We start from the raw sequence: 23752 nt of genomic DNA, 5'->3' as shown, positions 1-23752 counted from the left end.
TGAACAAAACAGACAACACATGAGGAATAATCGTACAAGAAAATTAGAACCGATGAGACATTGGATATGCCTCACCTGGAACATACTTCATGTGGAACATAGAACTATTACAATTGGTCGCCAATGATGAGAGGTAGCTAACAATAATATGAGAGGTATAGGTAAAAATTCCCATCATAGTACTACAGACAAATGTGTGTTCCTTATTAGCTTTGCAGGATCAGGGTCACAGCACCGAATTGGCACTGCCCATAGATTCCAATTTTTCCCCATGATTCGTTGTTTGTAAATTTTGTTTTCCCAAAGTTCATTTATACATACATTTCATGCCGTGACAATTTCTACAAAACATTGTTCGAAAAAGAAACCTTTCACTTTTGAACCGCTCTAACCAATCAGCAGCTTGTTTGTTATGTGATTATAGGACGTGATTAATTAGCAAATTGAATGAAAGCATGCCTTATTTGTTATGTGTTTTGGAACAAATAGTTCTTCACTGAAGCCCAGAATAAGTAGCCTTATTTGTTATGTGGTTTCTTAATGTTGTTTATTGGTTACTAGCATGCACAACATTTATAAGCACCTAAATTAAAGCATCTTCTTGATTAATGAGAAAATTATTTGACAGAATACGGCACTTTATTGATTAATAACTCATATCAATAGAAAGGGTCTTCCGGATGCAAGTCGGAGCATATAATTGGAAATAAAACCTAAAGACGCTAGATTACAGGATCTAGCTAAAATCTGTGCCGATTAATTCATAATTGGAGCGTTTAACATGCTAAAAGATGCAACAGAATAGTCTGCAGCATTAGGTTGATGCCCATTACCAACATTCCCACCTGAGACCGATCATGCACAGTGGAGTTTAGTCGCTGGATCAAGGACAAGCAATCAGTGACGAACACGCATTTGAAAAACCCCTATGTCTAGTTATCAGCAGAGATTGTCGAACAGCCAAAGCTTCTGCAATCTCCGGAGAGGTAAATGATTGAACGAATGAGGGTTTTTTTTTTACAGAAAGATCAAGGTCTCTTCAAAACCACGCGCATCCGCTTATTTGTGGACGGAGGGAGTAGATCTACCTCGCAGGGCTCGACGAACTCGCGGACACAGCAGCGGTTACCAGATCGACATAGCATCCACTCGCATCTAATACATCGACATAGCAGCGGTTACCAGATCTGAGAGGGGAGACAGAGCTTTACCTCGCAGGGCTGGACGTACTGGCAGGCTTCGTACAAGGCGTCGATTTCCTTGTACGCCGCCTCCCTCTCCGCAGCAGCCACCGCAGCAGCCACCGCATCAGCGCCGCCGCCCAGATCAGCACCAGCCGGTCCCGCTCCGCCATCCACCACCGCACCAGCAGGCGCAGCCGCTCCCGCTCCCGCAACCGCTCCCGCAGCCGCTCCCGCATCCGCTCCCGCTGCCGCTCCCGCTGCCGCTCCGGCTCCCGCTCCGGCAGCCGCCCCCGCAGCCGCAACCGCTCCCTCTCCGCCGTCCAAACCAGCATCAGCCGCGGCCAAGTTCATGTCCATGTCCGGATCTGTGCTTGGACTAAGAAATGGGAGTGGAAAGAGAGGCTTTGGTCGAACTAGGGTTAGGGTTTGCTCTCCTCTGCTTTTTGCCAGAAATGGCGATGGTGGGGAGGGGATGAGGCCTAGTGGGGTTAAAATAGGCGACTCTTTTGGACTGTGCGCGTGGGCGTGGACCCTTGTGTGGACCCGTGTGTACGCGGAAGAGAAACGGACGGTAGTGTACGCGGAAGAGGTACGGGCGTACGTGTACGCGGAAGAAGTACGGGCGTACGTGTACGCGGAAGAGGTACGGGCGCGTACGTATTCTCGCGGTGATACGCGTACCCCCTCGGCTAACGGGTCCTGCGGGTTTTGGAGCGGGCATTTCTATACCCGAATCGAATTTGAAAAGACGATCCTGCCCCTCGCCGCGGAGTAATCTGGGTCGTCCTTGTGTTCTGCTCGAGATAACCGTTCGCGTTGGGGGTCTATGGAAGCACTCGCCGTAGTCAAGCACCACCTGCACCTCGAACAAAGTCGTCGTCGATCGAGCGATCTCCCAGAGAAGCAAGCAAGCCTAGGAGAAACGAGAGAATGGCGCAGACGGCGGTGAAGGTGTACGGGTGGGCGGTGTCACCGTTCGTGGCGCGTGCGCTGCTGTGCCTCGAGGAGGCCGGCGTCGATTACGAGCTCGTCCCGATGAGCCGCGAGGCCGGCGATCACCTCCGCCCGGACTTCTTGGCCCGTAACCCCTTCGCCCAGGTGCCCGTCCTCGAGGACGGCGACCTCACACTGTTCGGTACGTAACCCTCACCCACCAATCTTTCCATTAATCCTTCAAGGAAAGCTCGTACCATCAATCTGGAATATCCTACGCAGAGTCGCGCGCGATCGCGAGGCACGTGCTGCACAAGCACAAGCCGGAGCTGCTAGTCGGGGACGGCTTGCCGGAGGCGGCCGCGATGGTGGACGTGTGGCTGGAGGTGGAGGCAGCACCACCCCCCGACGGGCGCCATCATGGTGCAGTGCATCCTCACCCCGCTGTTTCCCTAAATCTCAACGCTACGAGTGAGCTCAAGATCACAGAGAGAAAGAGAGACACGAGAGGTTTTTTGGTGCTGTGTTCAACATCATCAGCTTTTCTGTTTTCCCATCCTTTTATTCAGCGATTAATGTACGAGGCCGAGCAACGCGCCCCACGACTTGATCGTGCCATCCCACGATCCGAGCGACGCGCTCAGCAAGCTACGACTAAGTCCAGTCAGCGTCTATCACGCAAATATTCCGGATACTAGCTACCAAGACTGACGAAACTGACAGAAGAAGAAACCTAGCTAGTACTGATACAAGGACGACAGGGTTTAAGCTAACACTGATACAAGGACGACAGGGTTTAAGCTAACAATCTCCCCCTCAACCCTGTCGACCAAGCTTGACATCGACGATCCCCACTTTGTCTCGAAGCTCCTGAAAGCGAACTCGACCAAGTGACTTTGTCAAGATGTCAGCTCTCTGATCTTCAGTCCTCATGAACTCAACAGCAACCTCTCCCTTCTCCACTCGATCACGGATAAAGTGATACTTGAGATCGATGTGCTTACTTTGATCATGGAGAACTGGATTCTTGCACAGCGATATGGTGGACTTGTTGTCGATGTAGAGGACGAATGGCGCAGTTCTCTTGTTCAGCAACTCGCCGAGAAGACGGGCCAGCCAAATGCCCTGGCAGGCCGCGGTCGCCGCTGCTATATATTCTGCCTCGCATGAGGACTTGGCGACCACTGACTGTTTCTTCGATTGCCAGCTGATCGGACTCTCTCCAAGGAAGAACAAGATCCCTGACGTGCTCTTCCTTGAGTCCACGTCACCAGCATGGTCAGAATCACTGAATCCAATGAGTGTGGCATTGTCTCCATAGCGATACCTGCACCCAAAGTTCAGTGTACCAGCGATATACCTCAACAATTGCTTTACTACTGCAAAGTGATCGCTCGCCGGTGACTCCATGAATCTGCTCAAGTACCCCACTGCGTATGTGATGTCAGGACGCGTGTGTGTGAGGTAGCGGAGGCTGCCAATTATGCTTCGATAGAATGTTGCATCCACTGGCTTCTCCTTGCTGTCCTTCGACAGTTTGCACCGAGCTTCCATCGGTGCTTGAGTGGAGTTGCACCCCTCCATCCCTGCCTTCTCAAGTAGTTTGGAAGCGTAAGCAGCTTGACAGATGGTCGTGCTCCCCCGTTCCTGCTTCACCTCGAGTCCCAGGTAATAGCGAAGGAGGCCAAGATCACTCATACTGAAGAGCTGCTTCATTTCTTCCTTGAAGTACAGTACCTCCTGCTCAACTGCTCCAGTGATCACGAGGTCATCCACATAGACCCCGACGAGGAGGAGTGTATCTCCAGATCCTCGAGAGTACACGCCATGCTCAGATGCACTGCGGTTGAACCCGAGCGACTCCAAGCTTGCATCCAACTTGGAGTTCCACGCCCTCGGTGCTTGGCGTAGGCCGTACAGCGCTTTGTGAAGCTTGTAGACCTTGTGCTCATGTCCATCTGCAACAAAACCTGGCGGCTGCGAGACATAGACGGTCTCCTCCAGTTCACCGTTCAGGAACGCGGATTTCACATCCATATGGTGCACTCCCCAGCCGCGTTGTGCAGCCAACGCGATGATCAGCCTTACTGACTCCATCCTTGCCACATGTGCGAATACTTCATCGAAATCCACCCCGGCTCGCTGGACGTAGCCCTTGGCAACGAGTCGAGCCTTGTGCTTGACAGTGTGGCCTCGCTCGTCCTTCTTCACCTTGTAGATCCACTTCAATCCAATGGCACGGTGCCCAGCTGGAAGTGAGGTGAGTGTCCAGGTGTCGTTGGCGTCAATGGACTGGAGTTCATCCAGCATCGCACGTCGCCAGCAGTCCTCGCGTTCAGCTTCAGTGAATGAGGTGGGCTCTTCTCCTGCCATCAGGTTCACGGCTTCGTCGTCAGTGTCCTCTTCCAACTGAGGATGCTCCGCCTGCGGTGGCAGCTCGCTCGGCGCGCCAAGCAGGTCGCGCACGTGTCGGTAGCGGTGCGGTACCGAGGGACTGTCATCCGCATCAAGGGCGTCCGATCGTGGTGTCGGTGGCGTCGCGAACTGGACAGGCGCTGGAGAGAGACTCTTGCTACAGGAGCCTCCTCCCCCTCCTATCGGTGATGGTGGCGTCGTCACCGGAGTGGCTGAGGTAGGTGTCGCAGGAGTGCCGGGGCGCGGCGCTGCTTGCCGGGTCGCCACGGCTCGCGTGATGTATGCAGGATACTCCACGGTGAAGGAGCTGCTGGACGGGGCTTCTCCTGGCTTCTCCCAGCTCCACCGCGCATCTTCGTCAAAGACAACGTCTCGCGAGACATGTACGCGCTTTGTGGTGGGATCGTACATCTTGTACGCCTTAGAGCCCTCCGCGTATCCCACGAACACCATCGGGGCATGAAGACCCACAAGTATAGGGGATCGCAACAGTCTTCGAGGGAAGTATTACCCAATTTATTGATTCGACACAAGGGGAGACAAAGAATACTTGTAAGCCTTAACAGCGGAGTTGTCAATTCAGCTGCACCTGGAAACAGACTTGCTCGCAAGAGTTTATCAGTAGCAACAGTTTTATAGCAGTAGGAATAGTGAAATAACAGCAGCGGTGAAATAAAGACAGCAGTAGTGATTATAGTAAACAATAGGATTAAAATACTGTAGGCACAGGGACGGATGAACGGGCGTTGCATGGATGAGAGAATTCATGTAACAATCATGGTAGGGCATTTGCAGGTAATAATAAAGCGGTATCCAAGTACTAATCAATCAATAGGCATGTGTTCCATATATAGTCGTATGTGCTCGCGATGAGAAACTTGCACAACATCTTTTGTCCTACCAGCCGGTGGCAGCCGGGTCTCTAGGGAAACTACTGGAAATTAAGGTACTCCTTTTAATAGAGTACCGGAGCAAAGCATTAACACTCCGTGAACACATGTGATCCTCACATCACTACCATCCCCTCCGGTTGTCCCAATTTCGTCACTTTGGGGCCATTGGTTCCGGACAGCAACGTGTGTATACAACTTGCAGGTAAGATCAATAAACAATGCATATCATGATGAAACAATAACATGTTCAGATCTGAGATCATGGCACTCGGGCCCTAGTGACAAGCATTAAGCATAACAAGTTGCAACAATATCATAAAAGTAACATCTACGGATACTAGGCACCATGCCCTAACAATCTTGTGACTATTACATGATCAATCTCATCCAATCCCTACCATCCCCTTCAGCCTACAGCGGGGGAATTACTCACACATGGATGGGGGAAACATGGCTGGTCGATGGAGAGACGTCGGTGGTGATGGCGGTGAAGATCCCCTCCAATTCCCCATCCCGGCGGAGTGCCAGAACGGAGTTTCGGTCCCGAGGCGGAGTTTCGCGATGGCGGCGGCGTATCGGATGGTCTCCGGAAATATCGACGTACCCCCTGGCGTTTTTAGGTCGAAAGGCGTATATAGTCCGAAGGAGAGCGTCGGGGGGCCGCCGAGGCGCCCACACAACAAGGCGGCGCGCCCCCCCCCTGGGCCGCGCCGGCCTAGTGTGTGGGGGCCTCGGGCCCCCACCTGGCTTGCCCTTCTGGCTCCGTTAGTATTCTGGGAAAATAGGGCCTTTCGCATAAATTCCGAGGATTTTCCTCGAAAGTTGGATTTCTGCACAAAAACGAGACACCAGAGCAATTCCGCTGAAAACAGCGTTAGTCCGTGTTAGTTGCATCCAAAATACACAAATTAGAGGCAAAACAATAGCAAAAGTATTCGGGAAAGTAGATACGTTTTGGACGTATCAACTCCCCCAAGCTTAGCTTATTGCTTGTCCTCAAGCAATTCGGTTAACAACCGAGTGCGATAAAAGAACTTTCACGAACACATTTGCTCATATGATGTAAATATTCTCATGATATGGCAAGTACTTAAGCAATTCATAATAAGGTACATGCAAATAAAGTCATCTAGTAATCGTGTCAATCATAAAAGAGATACCAACAAACTAATAACAAGCATCATGAAACACTTCAATAAGAAGGATTGCAATGTTCATAGAAAGATATGATAAAGTGGTATCTCGCTTGCCTGTATTTGTAGCAAAACATAAATGCCCAGGCACCTCTGAAGTTCATAGAAAGACTAGAAGTAAATTTGTCAAAGATAAAAGCATCAAAGTTATACCACAGCTGATCATATTTTGGGACAAGCATATTATACTAAGAATGACAGTTATGCTCTCAAGAAAGTGCTCAAAGAAAGGATGGTGACTCAACATAAAAGTAAAAGATTGGCCCTTCGCAGAGGGAAGCAGGGATTAACATGTGCTAGAGCTTTTCATTTTTCAAAGACAGAAGTAAAATTATTTTGAGAGGTGTTTGTTGTTGTCAACGAATGATAGTGGGTACTCTAACCACCTCGCCAACCAGACTCTCAAGAGCGGCTCCCATGAAGGACGTTATCTCTACCAGCAAGGTAGATCATCCCTCTTCTTTTTTGTTTACACATGTATTTTAGTTTCATTATGGATGACACTCCCCCCAGCCTTTGCTTACACAAGCCATGGCTAACCGAATCCTCGGGTGCCTTCCAACATTCACATACCATGGGGAAGTGTCTATTTGCAGGTTAAGTTGCTTACTGATGAATCAGAGCAAAACACGTGAAGAGAACTATTAATGAAGGTTGACTAATTGGGGCTGGAAACCCCGTTGCCAGCTCTTTTTGCAAAATTATTGATAAGCGGATGTGCCACTAGTCCATTGATGAAAGTCTGTCCGGAGTAAATGACAAGGTTGAAAGATAAAACACCACATATTTCCTCATGAGCTATAAAACATTAACACAAATTGAGAAGTAGTTTGAAGGTTTAAAGGTAGCACATGAGAATTTACTTGGAATGGTTTGAAATGCCATGCATAGGTATTTATGGTGGACACTTTGGAACAACTTGGTTTTCAGGTGTTTGGAAGCACGAGCAGAGTTCCCGCTCAGTACAAGTGGAGGCTAGCAATAGACTGGGAAGCGACAATCAAGAGAGCAATAACTATCATAATCATGCTTGCGACAAAATAAAATTATCAGGGGCATAAAAGTGATACAAGAACTCTGAAGCAAAGTAGATCAGGGAGGCTTAATTGACTTTTGTTTAGTCATATGCATGCGTGAGCATGTGCCAAGTCGATGCGAGTGAATTATTCAGAGGAGGATACCACAATGTCATACCGATCTATAAATAAAACAATGCAAGCAAATATTCATGACATGCTACTCATTATTAATAGATTGGAACTAATCATGAGAGATCATAAACTACTAGACTTTCATTAAATGACATATACCTCACATGAACCAACTAAGCATGCTCACATGGATGAGTATATGTACAAAAATGAAAACAAATAGAGTTCATACCAGCCTCTCACCACAGTCAAGTTGCCATAGATCGTCATTATTGCCTTTCACTTGTGCAGCTTGAATAATAATATGGAATGAAACCAAGCTCCAACCACCGGAGACCTCTGAACTCCCTAATAAAATTTACAAAACCAAAGAAGAACAACAAATATTTTTGGTGCTTTCGGGTTAGAAACAAGAACAAAAGGAAACAAGAAAACAAAGCAAAATCTTTTTGGGTTTTCTCATAGCAAACCAACGATAGCAAATAAAGTAAAATAAGAGCAAAGAACCAAATAAACAAATGGTGAAGAGAAACAACAGAAATATTTTTGGTCTTTTTGTGTTTTAGGAAAGAAACAAAGCGAAAACAAGAGAATGCAAACTAACAGAAACACAGAAAAGCAGGATGACAGAAATCTGCCAAAACCTGACAGCAGTACAGAAATCGAAATTAACAAAAATCTTCCATTGCTCAGCTCAAAAAGTGTTCAACTAATGAAAGTTAGATAACAACCTGGGGCACATGCTCAAAAATTTGCAACTCAAAATAACGTTCTGGCTGTGCGTACGAATTTTTTTGGTAACAGCCCAGAATCTGTTTTTGGACAGCACTTCCCCAAATATCATCTCCCTCTCATTAGAAAACCACTCTAAGAAACTAAACAAGTATGTACAAGTATCCAGCAACCATAATATGCAAAGAATGAGTGATGCCGGTATACCTCCCCCCAAGCTTAGGCTTTTGGCTTAAGTGGAGTTCATTCCCACGGTCCCCATGAAGTGGTGTCTCCGTAGTATAACGAAGAACGACCCGGTTCTAGGTATGTGCTTGAAGAAGCAACAGGGTATATGACGGTGTAGTCGTAGGAGGGCTCAGCATCCTCGGAGTCATGTTGCTGGTGGAAGCCTTGTATCTTCAGTTGCTCATCCACCTCCTCCTTAGAGCGCGACCATGGTTTCCTGCCAATACTGAACAAATTTGTTTGGGGCAAGAGGACTTCCCTCTCGTCCCCGTCAGCAAATAACATTCTATACACAATATTATCCATACTAGAGTCAACTGTAACAAATTGGTGACTCTTCGTAGCAGCAATATCTAACTTAACAGGTAGTATTTCTACATCAGTGGGGTCAAGAGGGAGATCTAGACGTGCCAAAATACGCGATGCAATTATTCCCCCATAAATAGGCCCCTTGTTAGACAAACGGCGAGCAATAACAGAACCAAGATGATAAGGTGTCTCCCCAGTGAGTGCAGCAATTAAGAAAGCAAGATGATAACTAGAAATATTACTAGTGTTCTCCCTACCAAGAATGCTAGTAGCAAGGTAATAAGCAAAATACTTAATGGAGGGGAGTTGAATGTTTCTTATCTTGCCGCGCTGAATGGTGCGGCAATCATCATTTGTAATTTCTCGATAGAGCTCCAGCAAAACCCGGGGGTTGTCCTCAATCTTCTTCGCTGTACCTGCAGGGGCAATACCCAATGCAACACAAAAATCCTTCAATTTCATAGTGACAGGAGTACCATAGATCTTGAATGCAACCGTCGGGTTGAAGTGCTTGTTGTTGAACTTGAAGCTCTCCACAAAGATTTTAGTGAGCATGTAGTATTGCTTCCTCTCATCCTCCATATAGGTGGTTAAACCCGCCTTTCCGATGAGAGTCAAGAAATCATCCAATAACCCTGCATTGCTCAAAAATTCATAGCATGGAAAAGATGAAGCATTAGGGTCTCCATTGCCCTCATCGAAGCTTGGTGCAATCACGTCCTCATTATAGGATCGTCTAATCCGAGTGGATGCCCTCGAGGGCCTCCCCGTGCTCATCGTCTCTCCTTCGAACACCTCTCCAAAGTTGTAGTTGTTCATTTTCCTTTTCTGAAATTTTTCAACAATCATTATAAAATTTGATTTCAAGGTATATAATTGAGGGGAACTACTATAGGAACTTGCTAGAGTACTAAACATGCATCAAAACTAGTTTGTACCACTTAGAACAAGCATGCAAGCTCAACTAACATGTTACCTACAGCAGCAAAATATTCAAGATATACTCAACCAAACAAAATTCTAATTGGATAATCAAAGGAGTCACATACCGGAGAGCAAATGTGCCAAATTTCGAGCAGTAACTGGGCTGAGCAAAGAGATCGAGAAATCACGAGTTCTTGAGCAGAAACGCGAGTGAGAGAAAGTGAGTACGAGTTTTTTTCGGGAGAGAGAAGAGAATGAGTGAAAGGGATGATGAAGTGGGGCTAGGAGGGGCCCACACACCAGGGTGGCGCGCCCCCCTTGCTGGCCGCGCCGGCCTGTGGGGTGCCACCCTGGGGTGCCCCACCGGTCATCCCTGTGTGCTCCCATGTGCCTCTTCGAAAAATAAGACTACCAGTATAATTTTTGTAAATTTTTGAGAACTTCGAAAAATGCACATTTCTGGGTGTTAATGTAATTATTACTGCGCAGGAAAATGATTTCCAAAATCTTAAACAACTAAAGCATATTGCAAAACAAAAGTTGCTACAGCAAGTAAAACAAGTGGAGGAAGAAAGAAAGAAAGAAATGTTGTTTAGCTCTCTTATGCATTAAAATATACTTGTTAACAAGGTTGATCAAGTCTTGCTACCAAATAAATTTTATATGACATAAGAAGAAATAAACCTCAAATCAATCATGTTACCTTATATTGAATTGATATGGATCCAATCACAAGAGTTTGATATTCCTCTTTAGGCTCATATATAGGACAATCAATGGATCCCACCTTGATAGTTTTCACATTAAAAATTGTATTAACTCCATATACTTTATCAATCCTCTTGGGAAAATAGACGGTATGTTCCTTATCATCAACATTGAAAGTAACCTTGCCTTTATTGCAATCAATAACAGCCCCTGCAGTATTAAGAAAGGGTCTTCCAAGAATAATGGACATATTATCATCTTCAGGCATTTCCAACACAACAAAATCAGTTAATATCAAGCAATGTTGAGTAACTTGAACAGGAACATTTTCACATACACCAACAGCAATAGCAGTAGATTTATCAGCCATTTGCAAAGATATATCAGTTGGTATCAACTTATCTAAATCAAGTCTCTCATAAAGAGAAAAAGGCATCACACTAACTCCTGCTCCCAAATCACATAGAGCAGTTCTAACATAATTATTCTTGATGGAACAAGGAATAGTCGGTATACCTGGGTCTCCCAGCTTCTTTGGAACCATACCATTAAAAGAGTAATTAGCGAGCATAGTGGAAATCTCCTCATTAGGAATTTTCCTTTTGTTAGAGACAATATCTTTCATATACTTTGAATAAGGAGGCAATTTAATAGCATCAGTCAAAGGAATTTGCAAAAATTAAGGTTTCATCCAATCACAAAATTTATTGTAATGTTCCTCCTCCTTTGATTTTAGTTTCTTAGCAGGAAAAGGCATTTGCTTTTGAACCCAAGGTTCTCTTTCATTACCATGTTTCTTTGTCATAAAATCTTCTTTAGTGTACTTTTTGTTTTTATCATGCTTTTCAGGTTCTTTTTCAATTTCTTCTTTATCAGGAGTATCATTCTTATCAGTATCTTCATCATGTTCATTACCACTTTCAGTTTCAGCATCAGAAATAGAAATACTATTAGGATCATTAACAGGTTCAGAGGATTCTACAACAGTTTTATGTTTCTTCTTCTTTTTCTTAGAAGGACTACTAACTTCTTTAGTTCATTGAGAATCTTGTTCAATTCTTTTGGGGTGCCCTTCAGGATATAGAGGATCCTGGGTAGAAACACCGCCTCTAGTTGTTACTTCATAAACTTGTTTCTCTTCATGATTATTTTTTAACAAGTCATTTTGCACTTTAGTAAGTTGATCAATTTGAGTTTGAATCATATTAAAATGTTTAACAAGCATCTTAACATCATTGGAGGTTCTCTCCACAATATCATGCAATTTACCAATAGCTTGAGAATTTTCCATTAGATGATTCTCTACTCTCATATTAAAATTATTTTGCTTAACAATATAATTATCAAATTCATCTAAACATTGATCAGGAGGTTTTGAATACAGAATATCTCCTCTATCAAAGCGTTGAAGAGAATGTACCTCAATTGTGGATGAAGGGGGAATTATCTTACATAGGTCTTCTATTGGAGGTAAATTCTTCACATCTTCAGATTTAATACCCTTCTCCATAAGAGATTTCTTGGCTTCCCTCATATCTTCATCATTTAATTCAATCATACCCCTTTTCTTCAATATAGGTGTCGGGGTTGGTTTAGGTGTAGACCAATCATCATGATTTTTGCTTATCTTAGCCAATAATTCTTCAGCTTCGTCCGGAGTTCTTTTCCTGAAAACACAATCAGCACAACTATCCAGGTATGCCCTAGACTCAATGGTTAGTCCACTATAAAATATATCAAGTAAATCATGCTTTTCCAAATCATGTCCAGAGCCGAGCTCTAATAAGAGAGCAAAATCTTGCCCAAGCTTCAGTGCAATTTCTCTCCATCTTCTTGATCAAAACTATAAATTCTTCCGCAGAGCCATATGTTGAGCACTAGCGGGAAAGTATTTTCGAAAGAAAACATCAAGCAAACAACTTGGACTATTAATAGAATCAGGAGGCAAATTATTATACCAAATCTTAGCATCATCCTTTAATGAGAATGGGAAAATCTTAGCAACAAAATAAGTACGCATCTTAACATCATCGAAAAACAAGCTACTTAAAGTGGAAAGCTCATTCATATGTTCTACAGCACTCTCTTTTTCAGTACCACAAAAAGGTGTTTTCTCCACAATAGATATATGAGATAAATCAAGAGAAAAGTCATAATCTTTATCCTTAATGTTTATAGGAGATGTGGCAAATTTAGGATCAGGAGACAGTTTATATCTAACAGCATGTTGTGCAATAAGCTTTTTAAGGTTACTTGTACTGGTAGTAGCATTGCATTTATCAATAAAATCACCATCAAGTTCCACATAATCTTCATCAAGGTCATCAATCTCAGGTGAATTAACAGGTGTAACAGTATTTTCATTAGGAGTTTCAGTATTTTCAATTTGTCTAGACCTAGCAATTGTAGCATCTAGAAAAGGATCTAATGAACCAGCATTATCAAGCACAGTAGAAGCATCATCAAAATTATCAGAGGAATTTTCAGATTCAGCAGAAATACCAACACGTGAAGTTTGTGGTGGTGAAACAAGTTGACTTATCACGGATGGTGAATCAAGAGCAGCAGAGGTACTCGCAGTCGTACCTTTTCTTGTAGTGGATGGTAATATGGCGACTTTAGTATCGCGAGGTTTACCCATGATGGAGAATTTGCAGCGAACAATATCAATCCAAGTGAACTTGCAAATAAAGCTATGCTCCCGGCAACGGCGCCAGAAAATAGTCTTGATGACCCACAAGTATAGGGGATCGCAACAGTCTTCGAGGGAAGTATTACCCAATTTATTGATTCGACACAAGGGGAGACAAATAATACTTGTAAGCCTTAACAGCGGAGTTGTCAATTCAGCTGCACCTGGAAACAGACTTGCTCGCAAGAGTTTATCAGTAGCAACAGTTTTATAGCAGTAGGAATAGTGAAATAACAGCAGCGGTGAAATAAAGACAGCAGTAGTAATTATAGTAAACAACAGGATTAAAATACTGTAGGCACAGAGACGGATGAACGGGCGTTGCATGGATGAGAGAATTCATGTAACAATCATGGTAGGGCATTTGCAGGTAATAATAAAGCGGTATCCAAGTACTAATCAATCAATAGGCATGTGTTCCATATATAGTCGTACGTGCTCGCAATGAGAAACTTGCACAACATCTTTTGTCCTACCAGCCGGTGGCAGCCGGGCCTCTAGGGAAACTATCGGAAATTAAGGTACTCCTTTTAATAGAGTACCGGAGCAAAGCATTAACACTCCGTGAACACATGTGATCCTCACATCACTACCATCCCCTCCGGTTGTCCCAATTTCTGTCACTTTGGGGCCATTGGTTCCGGACAGCAACGTGTGTATACAACTTGCAGGTAAGATCAATAAACAATGCATATCATGATGAAACAATAACATGTTCAGATCTGAGATCATGGCACTCGGGCCCTAGTGACAAGCATTAAGCATAACAAGTTGCAGCAATATCATAAAAGTAACATCTACGGATACTAGGCACCATGCCCTAACAATCTTGTGACTATTACATGATCAATCTCATCCAATCCCTACCATCCCCTTCAGCCTACAGCGGGGGAATTACTCACACATGGATGGGGGAAACATGGCTGGTCGATGGAGAGACGTCGGTGGTGATGGCGGTGAAGATCCCCTCCAATTCCCCGTCCCGACGGAGTGCCAGAACGGAGTTTCTGGTCCCGAGGCGGAGTTTCGCGATGGCGGCGGCATACTGGATGGTCTTTGGAAATATCGACGTACCCCTTGGCGTTTTTAGGTCGAAAGGAGTATATAGTCCGAAGGAGAGCGTCGGGGGGGCGCCGAGGCGCCCACACTACAAGGCGGCGCGCCCCCCTCCTGGGCCGCGCCGGCCTAGTGTGTGGGGGCCTCGGGCCCCCACCTGGCTTGCCCTTCTGGCTCCGTCAGTATTCTGGGAAAATAGGGCCTTTCGCATAAATTCCGAGGATTTTCCTGAAAGTTGGATTTCTGCACAAAAACGAGACACCAGAGCAATTCTGCTAAAAACAGCGTTAGTCCGCGTTAGTTGCATCCAAAATACACAAATTAGAGGCAAAACAATAGCAAAAGTGTTCGGGAAAGTAGATACGTTTTGGACGTATCAGGGCACTCCTGTTGTCCAGCTTCTGCAGGTGAGGGCGCGTGACCTTGACGTGGCCGACGCATCCGAACATGCGGAGCAACCGCACATAGGGTTTTCGCCCGTGCCATGCCTCAAATGGCGTCATGCCATCGACACTCCTTGTGAAGCTGCAGTTGAGGATGAATGCCGCAGTGAGCACTGCCTCTCCCCAGAACAGGTTCGGAACTTGCTTGGCCTTGAGCATGCTCCTCGCCATCCCCAGCACCGTCTGGTTCCACCTCTCCACGACACCGTTCTGTTGAGGTGTGTAGGGAGCGGTGAGGTGACGTTGCACGCCGGTCTCCGCGCAGTGCTCGTAGAAGGTCGCCGAGGTGAACTCGCCGCCCCGGTCGGTGCGCAGCACGCGGAGCTTGTGCCCGCACTCGTTCTCCGCAGCTGCTTGGATCTTGACGATGGCAGCTGCGGCCTCGTCCTTGGAGCGGAGGAGCTCCACCCACATGTACCGGCTACGGTCGTCGATGAGCAGAAGGACGTACCGCCGCCCTCCCGGAGTCTGCGGTGTGATTGGGCCGCAGAGATCTCCATGGACCAGCTCGAGGGGTTTCGACGCCCGGTACTTTGCCTTCTGTGGAAAGGGCAGTCGCCGCTGCTTCCCGGCGAGGCAGGCGTCGCAGAGCTCCTCGGCGTGCTTGATGTGCGGCAGACCGCGCACCAGCCCACCTCTCGCCATTCTCTGCATGCCATCAAAGTGCAGGTGCCCTAGCCGCGCGTGCCAGCGCCAGGCCTCGGACACAAGCCCCATTGCGAGACAGACAGGGCGAACAGGTGAAAACTGCAGTTTGTACAAATGATTTTGTGACCTCTGTACCTTCATCATCAGTTGGTCGCGGTGATCACGCACGGTGAGTGTCCATTGGCGGATGTGGATGTCGAACCAGCTCTCGTCGAGCTGGCCGAGGCTCACCACGCTGCTCTTGAGGGCAGGTATGTAGAAGACCTCGGTGAAGGCGCGGTGATCACTTCCTTCGACGGAGAAAACGACCGTCCCGCGCCCATGGATGCCCACCACCGAGCCATCCGCGAACCTGACCTTGCCGGTGACAGATCGATCGAGGTCAGCGAAAGCCTCGGAAGATCCTGTCATGTGATTGGTGGCTCCGGTGTCGAGGAACCACGTCTCCGTACCGTGATCGTCGCCGTGGCTAGGGGTGACGATGGCCCGTTCCTCGTTGAGGAAGACCTGCCCGCCGGTGCACGTGGTGATCTCCAGGGGTTTGGCACCTGTGAGCGCCGTGATGGCGCCCTCCTCGGCGTGCTCGAACACCTCCTCAACGATCGCCATCATCATGGCGGGGCCATCTTCCTCTTGCTCAGCTTGGACGAGATTAGCGGACGCCGCCGCCGCCTCGTCGCGTTGCTTCTTGCGGCACTCGCGCGCCCAGTGGCCTTTTTTGCCACAGTAGCGGCAGTGCTCCCTGTCGACGTCCTTGTCGTCCGTGTGCGTGCCCTGGTTGGGTTTAGGAGGCGTAGATCCCTTTCGGGCATCTCCCTTCTTCCCTTGTCCATGGCCACCACCACGTGACTGTCTCTTCTTCGCCTCCCACTGCTCCTTGGTCAGCAGGAGTTGAGCTCCCCCGGCAGCGCTGCTGCCCTGGTCACCATCCAAGCGCTCCTCGATGGCGCGCAGGTGGCCGGTCACCTCCTCGACAGTCATCATTGCAGGGTCGAGGAGGGTCTCCATGGAGAAGGCGATCTGCACAAATTGCCTCGGAACAACGGAGAGAAACTTTCGAACAATTTTCTCCTCACCGACGGTATCTCCCAGTGATCGCACTGCGGCGGCCAGGTTGGAGATGCGGATGGCGAAATCTTGGATCTTCTCGCCGTGCTTGAAGGCCACGGTCTCGAACTCCGTTCGGAGACGACGCACCCGGCCATCGCGCACACGATCAGGGCCTGGTACTGGACGCGGATCGCCTCCCACGCCGCCTTGGCCGATCCCTTGCCAACGAGCATGCAGTGCATGTCCTCCGGCGTCGATCGGAGCAGCGCCGCCAAGGTCTTCATGTCGTCGACGCGCGCGACGTGGTCCTCCTCAATGGCCTCCTAGAGCGATGCGGCCTGGAGATTGACCTCCATGGCCATCGCCCAGGTGGTGTACCCTCCGCGCTGCAGCATCGGGAATTGCAGGTTTGCGCCGGAGCCGCAGCCGGACTCGCGCACTACCTGCTGCACAACCACCTCGCCGCCGCCACGCCGTGCCGTGCTCCTGCCGCGACTGAGCGAGCGCCGTCGCTGCACGGGCGGAGGAGTGCGGGCCTCGTGCGGCGATTTGCTCGACATGATCACAAGATCGTAACCTGGCTCTGATGCCAATTGTTTCCCTAAATCTCAACGCTACGAGTGAGCTCAAGATCACAGAGAGAAAGAGAGACACGAGAGGTTTTTTGGTGCTGTGTTCAACATCATCAGCTTTTCTGTTTTTCCATCCTTTTATTCAGCGATTACTGTACGAGGCCGAGCAACGCGCCCCACGACTTGATTGTGCCATCCCACGATCCGAGCGACGCGCTCAGCAAGCTACGACTAAGTCCAGTCAGCGTCTATCACACAAATATTCCGAATACTAGCTACCAAGACTAAGAGCATCTCCAACAGGCGCGCTATATCGCGGCGCGCTAAAACCAAGAATCCGCGCGCGGTAAACAGATATGGCGCGCGGTGCCGTTTTTTCCTCCGCCGGGCGCGGCAAAATACAGCGCGTGCGCGCGCAGGAAAAATGGTCCTCCGCCGGGCGCGGCAAAATACAGCGCGCGCGGGCGCGGAAAACAGATTTCTAGTCTATTTTGCATTCACATTTCATGAAAAAAATGCCACAATTCATGAAACAAATGACACAAAGTGCAACAACATCACATAGTTCAACAAGGACACACAAAATGACGTAGTTCAACAATGACACACGACATATGGTTCAAATGACAAAGTGAAACAATGCATATCACAAATGCATATCACACTTCCGCATTTTCCCCTCCTCGGCGCGACGGCGGCGGGGCCGACGTGAGGCCGTTTCGTTGACGGCGCCTTCCCCCTCCTCGGCGCGGGCCGCGCGTTGCCGGTGCCCTGCGCGGCCATCTGCGCCGCGGCAGCGCCTGCGTGTAGTGCCCCGCGCGGCGGGACGAACAGCGCCCGCGCAGCAGCCGTTGGGTTCCCGGCGTCGGCGCCGCCGCTAGGGTTTGGCGCTGGCGCGGCGGAAGTGGCGGCGGCGGCGGAGGGTGTGACAGAGTAGGGAGGGGTCGCCGGGTTGCCGGAGGGGTCGTCCATCGTCGGGATCGCCGGCGGCGCGCGGAGACGACGGACTGGGCTCGGGGCAGCGACGCGGAGGAGGAAGTTTCAGCGCGGGGGATTTTTCGCGGTTGGACGAGCGATGCCGCGCGCTGTAGCCGACGCGCCAGATATGCCGCTCCGGATTGTGCAAAACGCCGCGCGCCCTAAAAATTTTACAGCACCGCGCCGTTTACCGCGCCTGCTGGAGCGCCTGATTCTGTCCCGCGCGCGCTATATCGGACGTTTTTATGCCGCGCGGCCTATATAGCGCGCCTGTTGGAGATGCTCTAACAAAACTGACAGAAGAAGAAACCTAGCTAGTATTGATACAAGGGCGACAGGGTTTAAGCTAACACTGATACAAGGACGACATGGTTTAAGCTAACACCCGCTCCTCGGCGGCGTGCGCGACCAGGCCGTCGTTGACGATAACGTCGCCAGGCTGAAGAAGGTTCTGGCGGTGTACGAGGCGCGGCTCTCGGCGTCCAGGTACCTCGCCGGGGAGTCCCTCACACTCGCCGACCTCAGCCATTTCCCCATGACGCGCTACTTCATGGACACGGAGTACGCGGCGCTGGTGGAGGAGCTCCCGCATGTCAAGGCCTGGTGGGATGAGCTCAATGCCAGGCCCGCGGCGAGGAAGGTCACGGAGCACGCCGTCAATGCCGCCAAACTTTGGGCTCAGGGAAAGGCAGAGCAGCAGTGAACTAGTGATGACAACAACACTGGCTGGCCGGGAACGATCACCGATCGAAGAAGTCACGGTCCGTGTGCAGCTTTCCGGATGATGGCGCTACTTCGGCTCGTGTTAGTACTTGTAGTTGTTGATAGCTGTTCCAATGATTTATTTGTAATTTTTGTTACTTTTGAGGTTGTTTGTATTACCACTAATGATCATTAATACATCGGAGGAATTTTCGCAAAATATAGTGGGAGTTTTCGTTAGATAAGAAAACATAATCAAATCTCAATAAATATCTCTAAAAGATTGGTGCAACACAATAGATCGTATATTTTATAATCTTTGTCGAAAAACTATATAGCTTATGTCAGCAAAGGACGGAGTACTAAATTAGAGGCAACTAATACGAAACAGGGGAGTTTCGTATATTTGAGCATGTCCAACAGATAATGAAGATAAAAAATAACTGCAATTATACATCACATTGGTCAAGAATAGAGATCTAACAGATGGGTGGTGGCGGCGATGGGGACTTTGCGCCTTGCGGGCCATATTGGGCCTGACCGGGGCAGTACGGCCCTAGTGTGTCTCTGCTGCCACGTCCGGTCGGCTACCGCGAAGGCGGTCGAGATAGTTCCCTCCCATGCGGTTGAGGTGCTGCTACTCCCGGCCCTAATGTCCCTTTCCATTCCTCTAGGCCTCGCGACGGTGACCATAGCGAGACGGCGAGGATGGATCCAAGACCGTGGCCGCGCGTGCTTGTGGACAACAGGTTGGGTGGGGAGAAATCCTTATTGGCTCGTCCGTCATCAACGCAGTGACGTCTACGGGTGCCATCGTTCCTTCCTGCATGGCGTCGGGTGTACCCCTCCTCACCCTCTTTCGCGTACCGGGAGAACCCTAGGACTATTCTGGGCAGCAGCGTCGTCGCCGCTTTCCTTGTTGAATGTGTTGCTTGGTATGCGGTGATTCGGTGTGCTAGGAGCGTGGTGGAACTTTTCTGGAGGACGCAGCGGTGGCGGGCCATCTTTGTTTTTCGTCGATCTGCCGGTGTCGGTATTTGTGTCTATTATCTTTCTTTGTCTTTTCATTTAGGCTTGGTTGTGTTGTGGCTCTACCGTGCTCGATGTATCGTGTGGTTGCTATATTAATATAGCGTGGCGAAACCTATTTTGAATAGGGTGTAAAATACATCTGCTGGAGCATATTCCGAGAATAGGTCATGTATATTACTTCATCTGAGTTTTGAGAAAATTTCATGTGATATAAAAGCTGAAAAACTGCAAAAATAGGTGATGTATAATTGCTTCATCATCTATTGGAGAAGATCTTAGACGTGTGACTGGTGAGCACACTGGATGACAGAAAGTCTGATTCAAGCCGCATTCACAGTGTGTGAAGGCCTTTGGCTATAACGGGTGTCAAAAGCATGATTCAGATCGCACCTCGATGACTTGCAGAAGAAGAAAATAAATTTTGTCAGCACAACGACGAACTGATCTCGAGACACCTCGTCGGCACATGCTGGCAGAAGAATAACGTTTTTTCGACAGGTTGGTGTAAGCCAGAAGACCAGAACGCAATGCAATGGACGATGGATCGGGACACCGCGCACACCCGACGCAAGCAGTGACGCCGCGCTCACACCCCATACGGCGACAACGCACCACTATTTTTTTTTTTTTTGAAAATGTAATATATATTAAGCTAGCAAGCCGCCTCATTAAAAACCTTCCAGTCCCCTTAGGTACCCTGGTAAGGAAAAGAGTGCGTCTGGAACTTGCTGCTGCAATCATAATTCGGTTACATCATCTATAAGCCTACTCAAGAGAAAACTAGGGGGCTCATCGTCCCAAATACAAGAGATCTTACTATTAAAACACTCTCTAGCTAACTCATGAGCAACTTTGTTTGCCTCCCTCGGACAATGGTTAAATCTGATACCATCTATCATCGTAGCTAAATCCACACAATCCGCATAAATAGCCGCCGATTCGGCCCACCAAGTATCTTGTCCCGTGCAAGCTTGAATAGTTTCTAGAGAATCTGCTTCAGCAATGACTTCCGTGCAACCTTTAGAGGTAGCAAGAGAAAGCCCCTCCTTCATAGCTAGAGCCTCCGCCATCGACGCCGAAGCCACTTGCGGGAGAAATTTGCACGATGCCGCAATAAGCTGCCCCTGGTAGTCACGTAGGACAACACCTACTGCACCCATGCATGTATCAGCAAAAAATGAAGCATCTACATTGACTTTAACCTGACGTGATTGTGGTCTTTCCCATTTGCTGTCCAAGGCTCCTCTTGGTGGACTTGCTGATTTAGCGGCATTAGCCACAATAGCCAAAATTGACATTTTACACTTCCGTATAGGAGGGGTCTCCTCATTATGCGTACGTCTTCTTCGAATCCACCATAGGTACCATGAACATGTAACTATAACCTCCTTCATACCTAGGTTGAAGCCCGGCAGCACAGTATGGTTGCTTTTGAGGATATCTTCAAGGATGGCCGAGCCCTGGTTCGCTCCTAACCTTGTATCAATATAGTTTTGTATACCGAGGGATTCCCATAGCTCCATTGCCGTGGGACATTTAAACAACAAATGAGTAATATATCTTCGGGATCTTCTTGACATATAGGACATTCACTTGTGGTTCCGACGTGTCTACTAGCCAGGCTACCTTTTAGGGGTAAAATGCCATGCAGAGCACGCCACATGAAGATTTTAATCTTACTAGGAAGTTTCAATTGCCACAAACACTTCCACACAGGATTTGTTGCTTCTGATCCAGGGAGAGGTAAATGATCCGCAGGATTACCAAACTGGTGTCTCCATTGCGCATGATAGCCTGATCTGACAGTATATCTCCCATTTTTGGATAGGTTCCAAGCTATAAAATCTTCAAACCCCCGATTATGAAGTGGTATCTGTAAGATCCTACTAACATCCAGAGGGTTAAACAAACTTATCAGAATCTCATTATCCCATTGCTCTGTTACAGGATCAATTAAATCGCTGACTTTCGAGTACAGAATTGTGCCTCTTAGAGTAGTAATCCTCCTATCTGGGCTAGAGGGGATCCACGGATCTTGCCAGATATCTATTCTCTCACCATTACCGACCCTCCACACATATCCTCTCTTAAACGTAGCCAAGCCCGCAATAATGCTTTGCCACGTAAAAGAGGAACCAGCTTTGGGTCCCGCCTTCAGAATATCACCATGAGAATAGTACTTTGCTCTCAGAACTTTTGCACAAAGAGATTCAGGTTCATTGATCATTCTCCAAATTTGTTTTGCCAACATAGCTAAATTGAAGGAATGGAAATCTCGGAAGCCCATACCTCCTTCTCTCTTAGGGTAGCAAAGTTTCCACCAAGCATACCAGTGCATTTTATTACTGTTTTCATCATCGCCCCACCAAAATTTGGAAATAGCGGAGTTGTCAGTAGTAGTCGAAGCCACAAACAAGAACCGCCTCGAACAAACTCACCGATCAATCTCCGGGAAGCAAGCTAGCCGATCGAGAGAATGGCGCCGGCGGCGGTGAAGGTGTACGGGTGGGCGATGTCGCCGTTCGTTGCGCGCGCGCTGCTGTGCCTGGAGGAGGCCGGCGTCGAGTACGAGCTCGTCCCCATGAGCCGCCAGGCCGGCGACCACCTCCAGCCGGACTTCCTCGCCAGGAACCCGTTCGCCCAGGTGCCTGTCCTCGAGGACGGCGATCTCACCCTCTTCGGTTCGTAATCCCTCCCGCCAATCTCTGTTCTTCGTTATCTTACACCAATTCCGAAGGAACACTCGTAGTAATCACAACCTGAATCTCCCCGCACTGCAGAGTCGCGCGCGATCGCGAGGCACGTCCTGCGCAAGCACAAGCCGGAGCTGCTGGTCGGGGACGGCTCGCCGGAGGCGGCGGCGATGGTGGACGTGTGGCTGGAGGTGGAGGCGCAGCAGCACCACGCCCCGACGGCCGCCATCATGGTGCAGTGCATCCTTGCCCCGCTCCTCGGCGGCGCGCGCGACCAGGCCGTCATCGACGAGAACGTCCCCAAGCTGAAGAAGGTGCTGGAGGTGTACGAGGCGCGGCTGTCCAAGACGAAGTACCTCGCCGGGGAATCGGTGAGCCTCGCCGACCTCAGCCACTTCCCGATGCTGCGCTACTTCATGGAGACCGAGTACAAGGCGCTGGTGGAGGAGCTCCCGCACGTGAAGGCGTGGTGGGAGGAGCTCAAGGTCAGGCCGGCGGCGAGGAAGGTTACCGAGTTCATGCCGGTAGACTTTGGTCTGGGAAAGAAGGCAGAGCAGTGATGGCAACAACCAAAACGACGGTCGGCGAGCGAGCAGTAGTCTCCGGTTTGTGCTGTGTAGAACCGGCGCCGGCCTGCACCTGTGTATGGCTCCATGTTTTCCTTTTGATTTGCCATCCAGATCGATTTTCATTGTTGAAAACCAAGACATGAATGTAAAAAAAAAAGAAAAACCACGACACTGTCCGACCCACCTCAACTCTGATCCCCATGAACAAAGAAATGTTATCCATAACTCCACTTCAACGATGATTTCAAAAACTTCTGTAATTATGGATAAAGTCACCGTTCTTTGAGCCGGAAGGAAGCTTGACTGTTGAAACAAGTCATGAACGAAAAGAAAGAGAAGTTCACTAGGTTGACAATAAGCTGTCCAATCTTTCACGAGATCAGAAAAATAGTTGTACCGTCTTCTTTGCAACCGCTGGGAGAATGTTTGTACGCTGCTGCTCTGGTGAATCAAAATTAATTTTTTTTTCTTTTTTTAGCTCTGATCTAGGTTTTTGAAAATTTTATTTATATTATAATTCATTTTCAATAATGGAAACCCATGACATTAGTAAAAAAACATGAAATTGCACGGTCCACCTCAACACAAATTCGCAAGAACAGTCTGTCCATAATTCAACTCTGATGACGTTAAAAAAAATCTGGTTG

General features: G+C 48.3%; 1 protein-coding gene and 1 pseudogene across 1 annotated transcript; both read left to right on the top strand.

The window, feature by feature from the left end:
• The first annotated feature begins 2114 nt into the window (after window positions 1-2114).
• Window positions 2115-18861, top strand: LOC124650284 (annotated as a pseudogene).
• Window positions 18862-22319: 3458 nt separating this feature from the next.
• LOC124647443 (glutathione S-transferase 4-like) lies at window positions 22320-23483 on the top strand. Its single transcript, XM_047187390.1, has 2 exons — window positions 22320-22524; window positions 22624-23483. The coding sequence occupies exons 1-2, from the start codon at window positions 22320-22322 to the stop codon at window positions 23094-23096; spliced, it is 678 nt and encodes a 225-aa protein (XP_047043346.1). The 3' UTR covers window positions 23097-23483.
• The last annotated feature ends 269 nt before the right edge of the window (window positions 23484-23752 follow it).

Source organism: Lolium rigidum, chromosome 4, assembly GCF_022539505.1.
Source record: "Lolium rigidum isolate FL_2022 chromosome 4, APGP_CSIRO_Lrig_0.1, whole genome shotgun sequence".
Classification (NCBI taxonomy): domain Eukaryota; kingdom Viridiplantae; phylum Streptophyta; class Magnoliopsida; order Poales; family Poaceae; genus Lolium; species Lolium rigidum.
This window is presented reverse-complemented; position numbering and strand designations above follow the sequence as displayed.

Bases quoted from the DNA above. Each gene is read 5' to 3' on its own strand.
- LOC124647443 (XM_047187390.1), top strand. From the start codon at position 22,320: ATGGCGCCGGCGGCGGTGAAGGTGTACGGGTGGGCGATGTCGCCGTTC. The intron at 22,525-22,623 runs GTTCGTAATCCC...CCCGCACTGCAG, and splicing joins CGGCGATCTCACCCTCTTCG to AGTCGCGCGCGATCGCGAGG.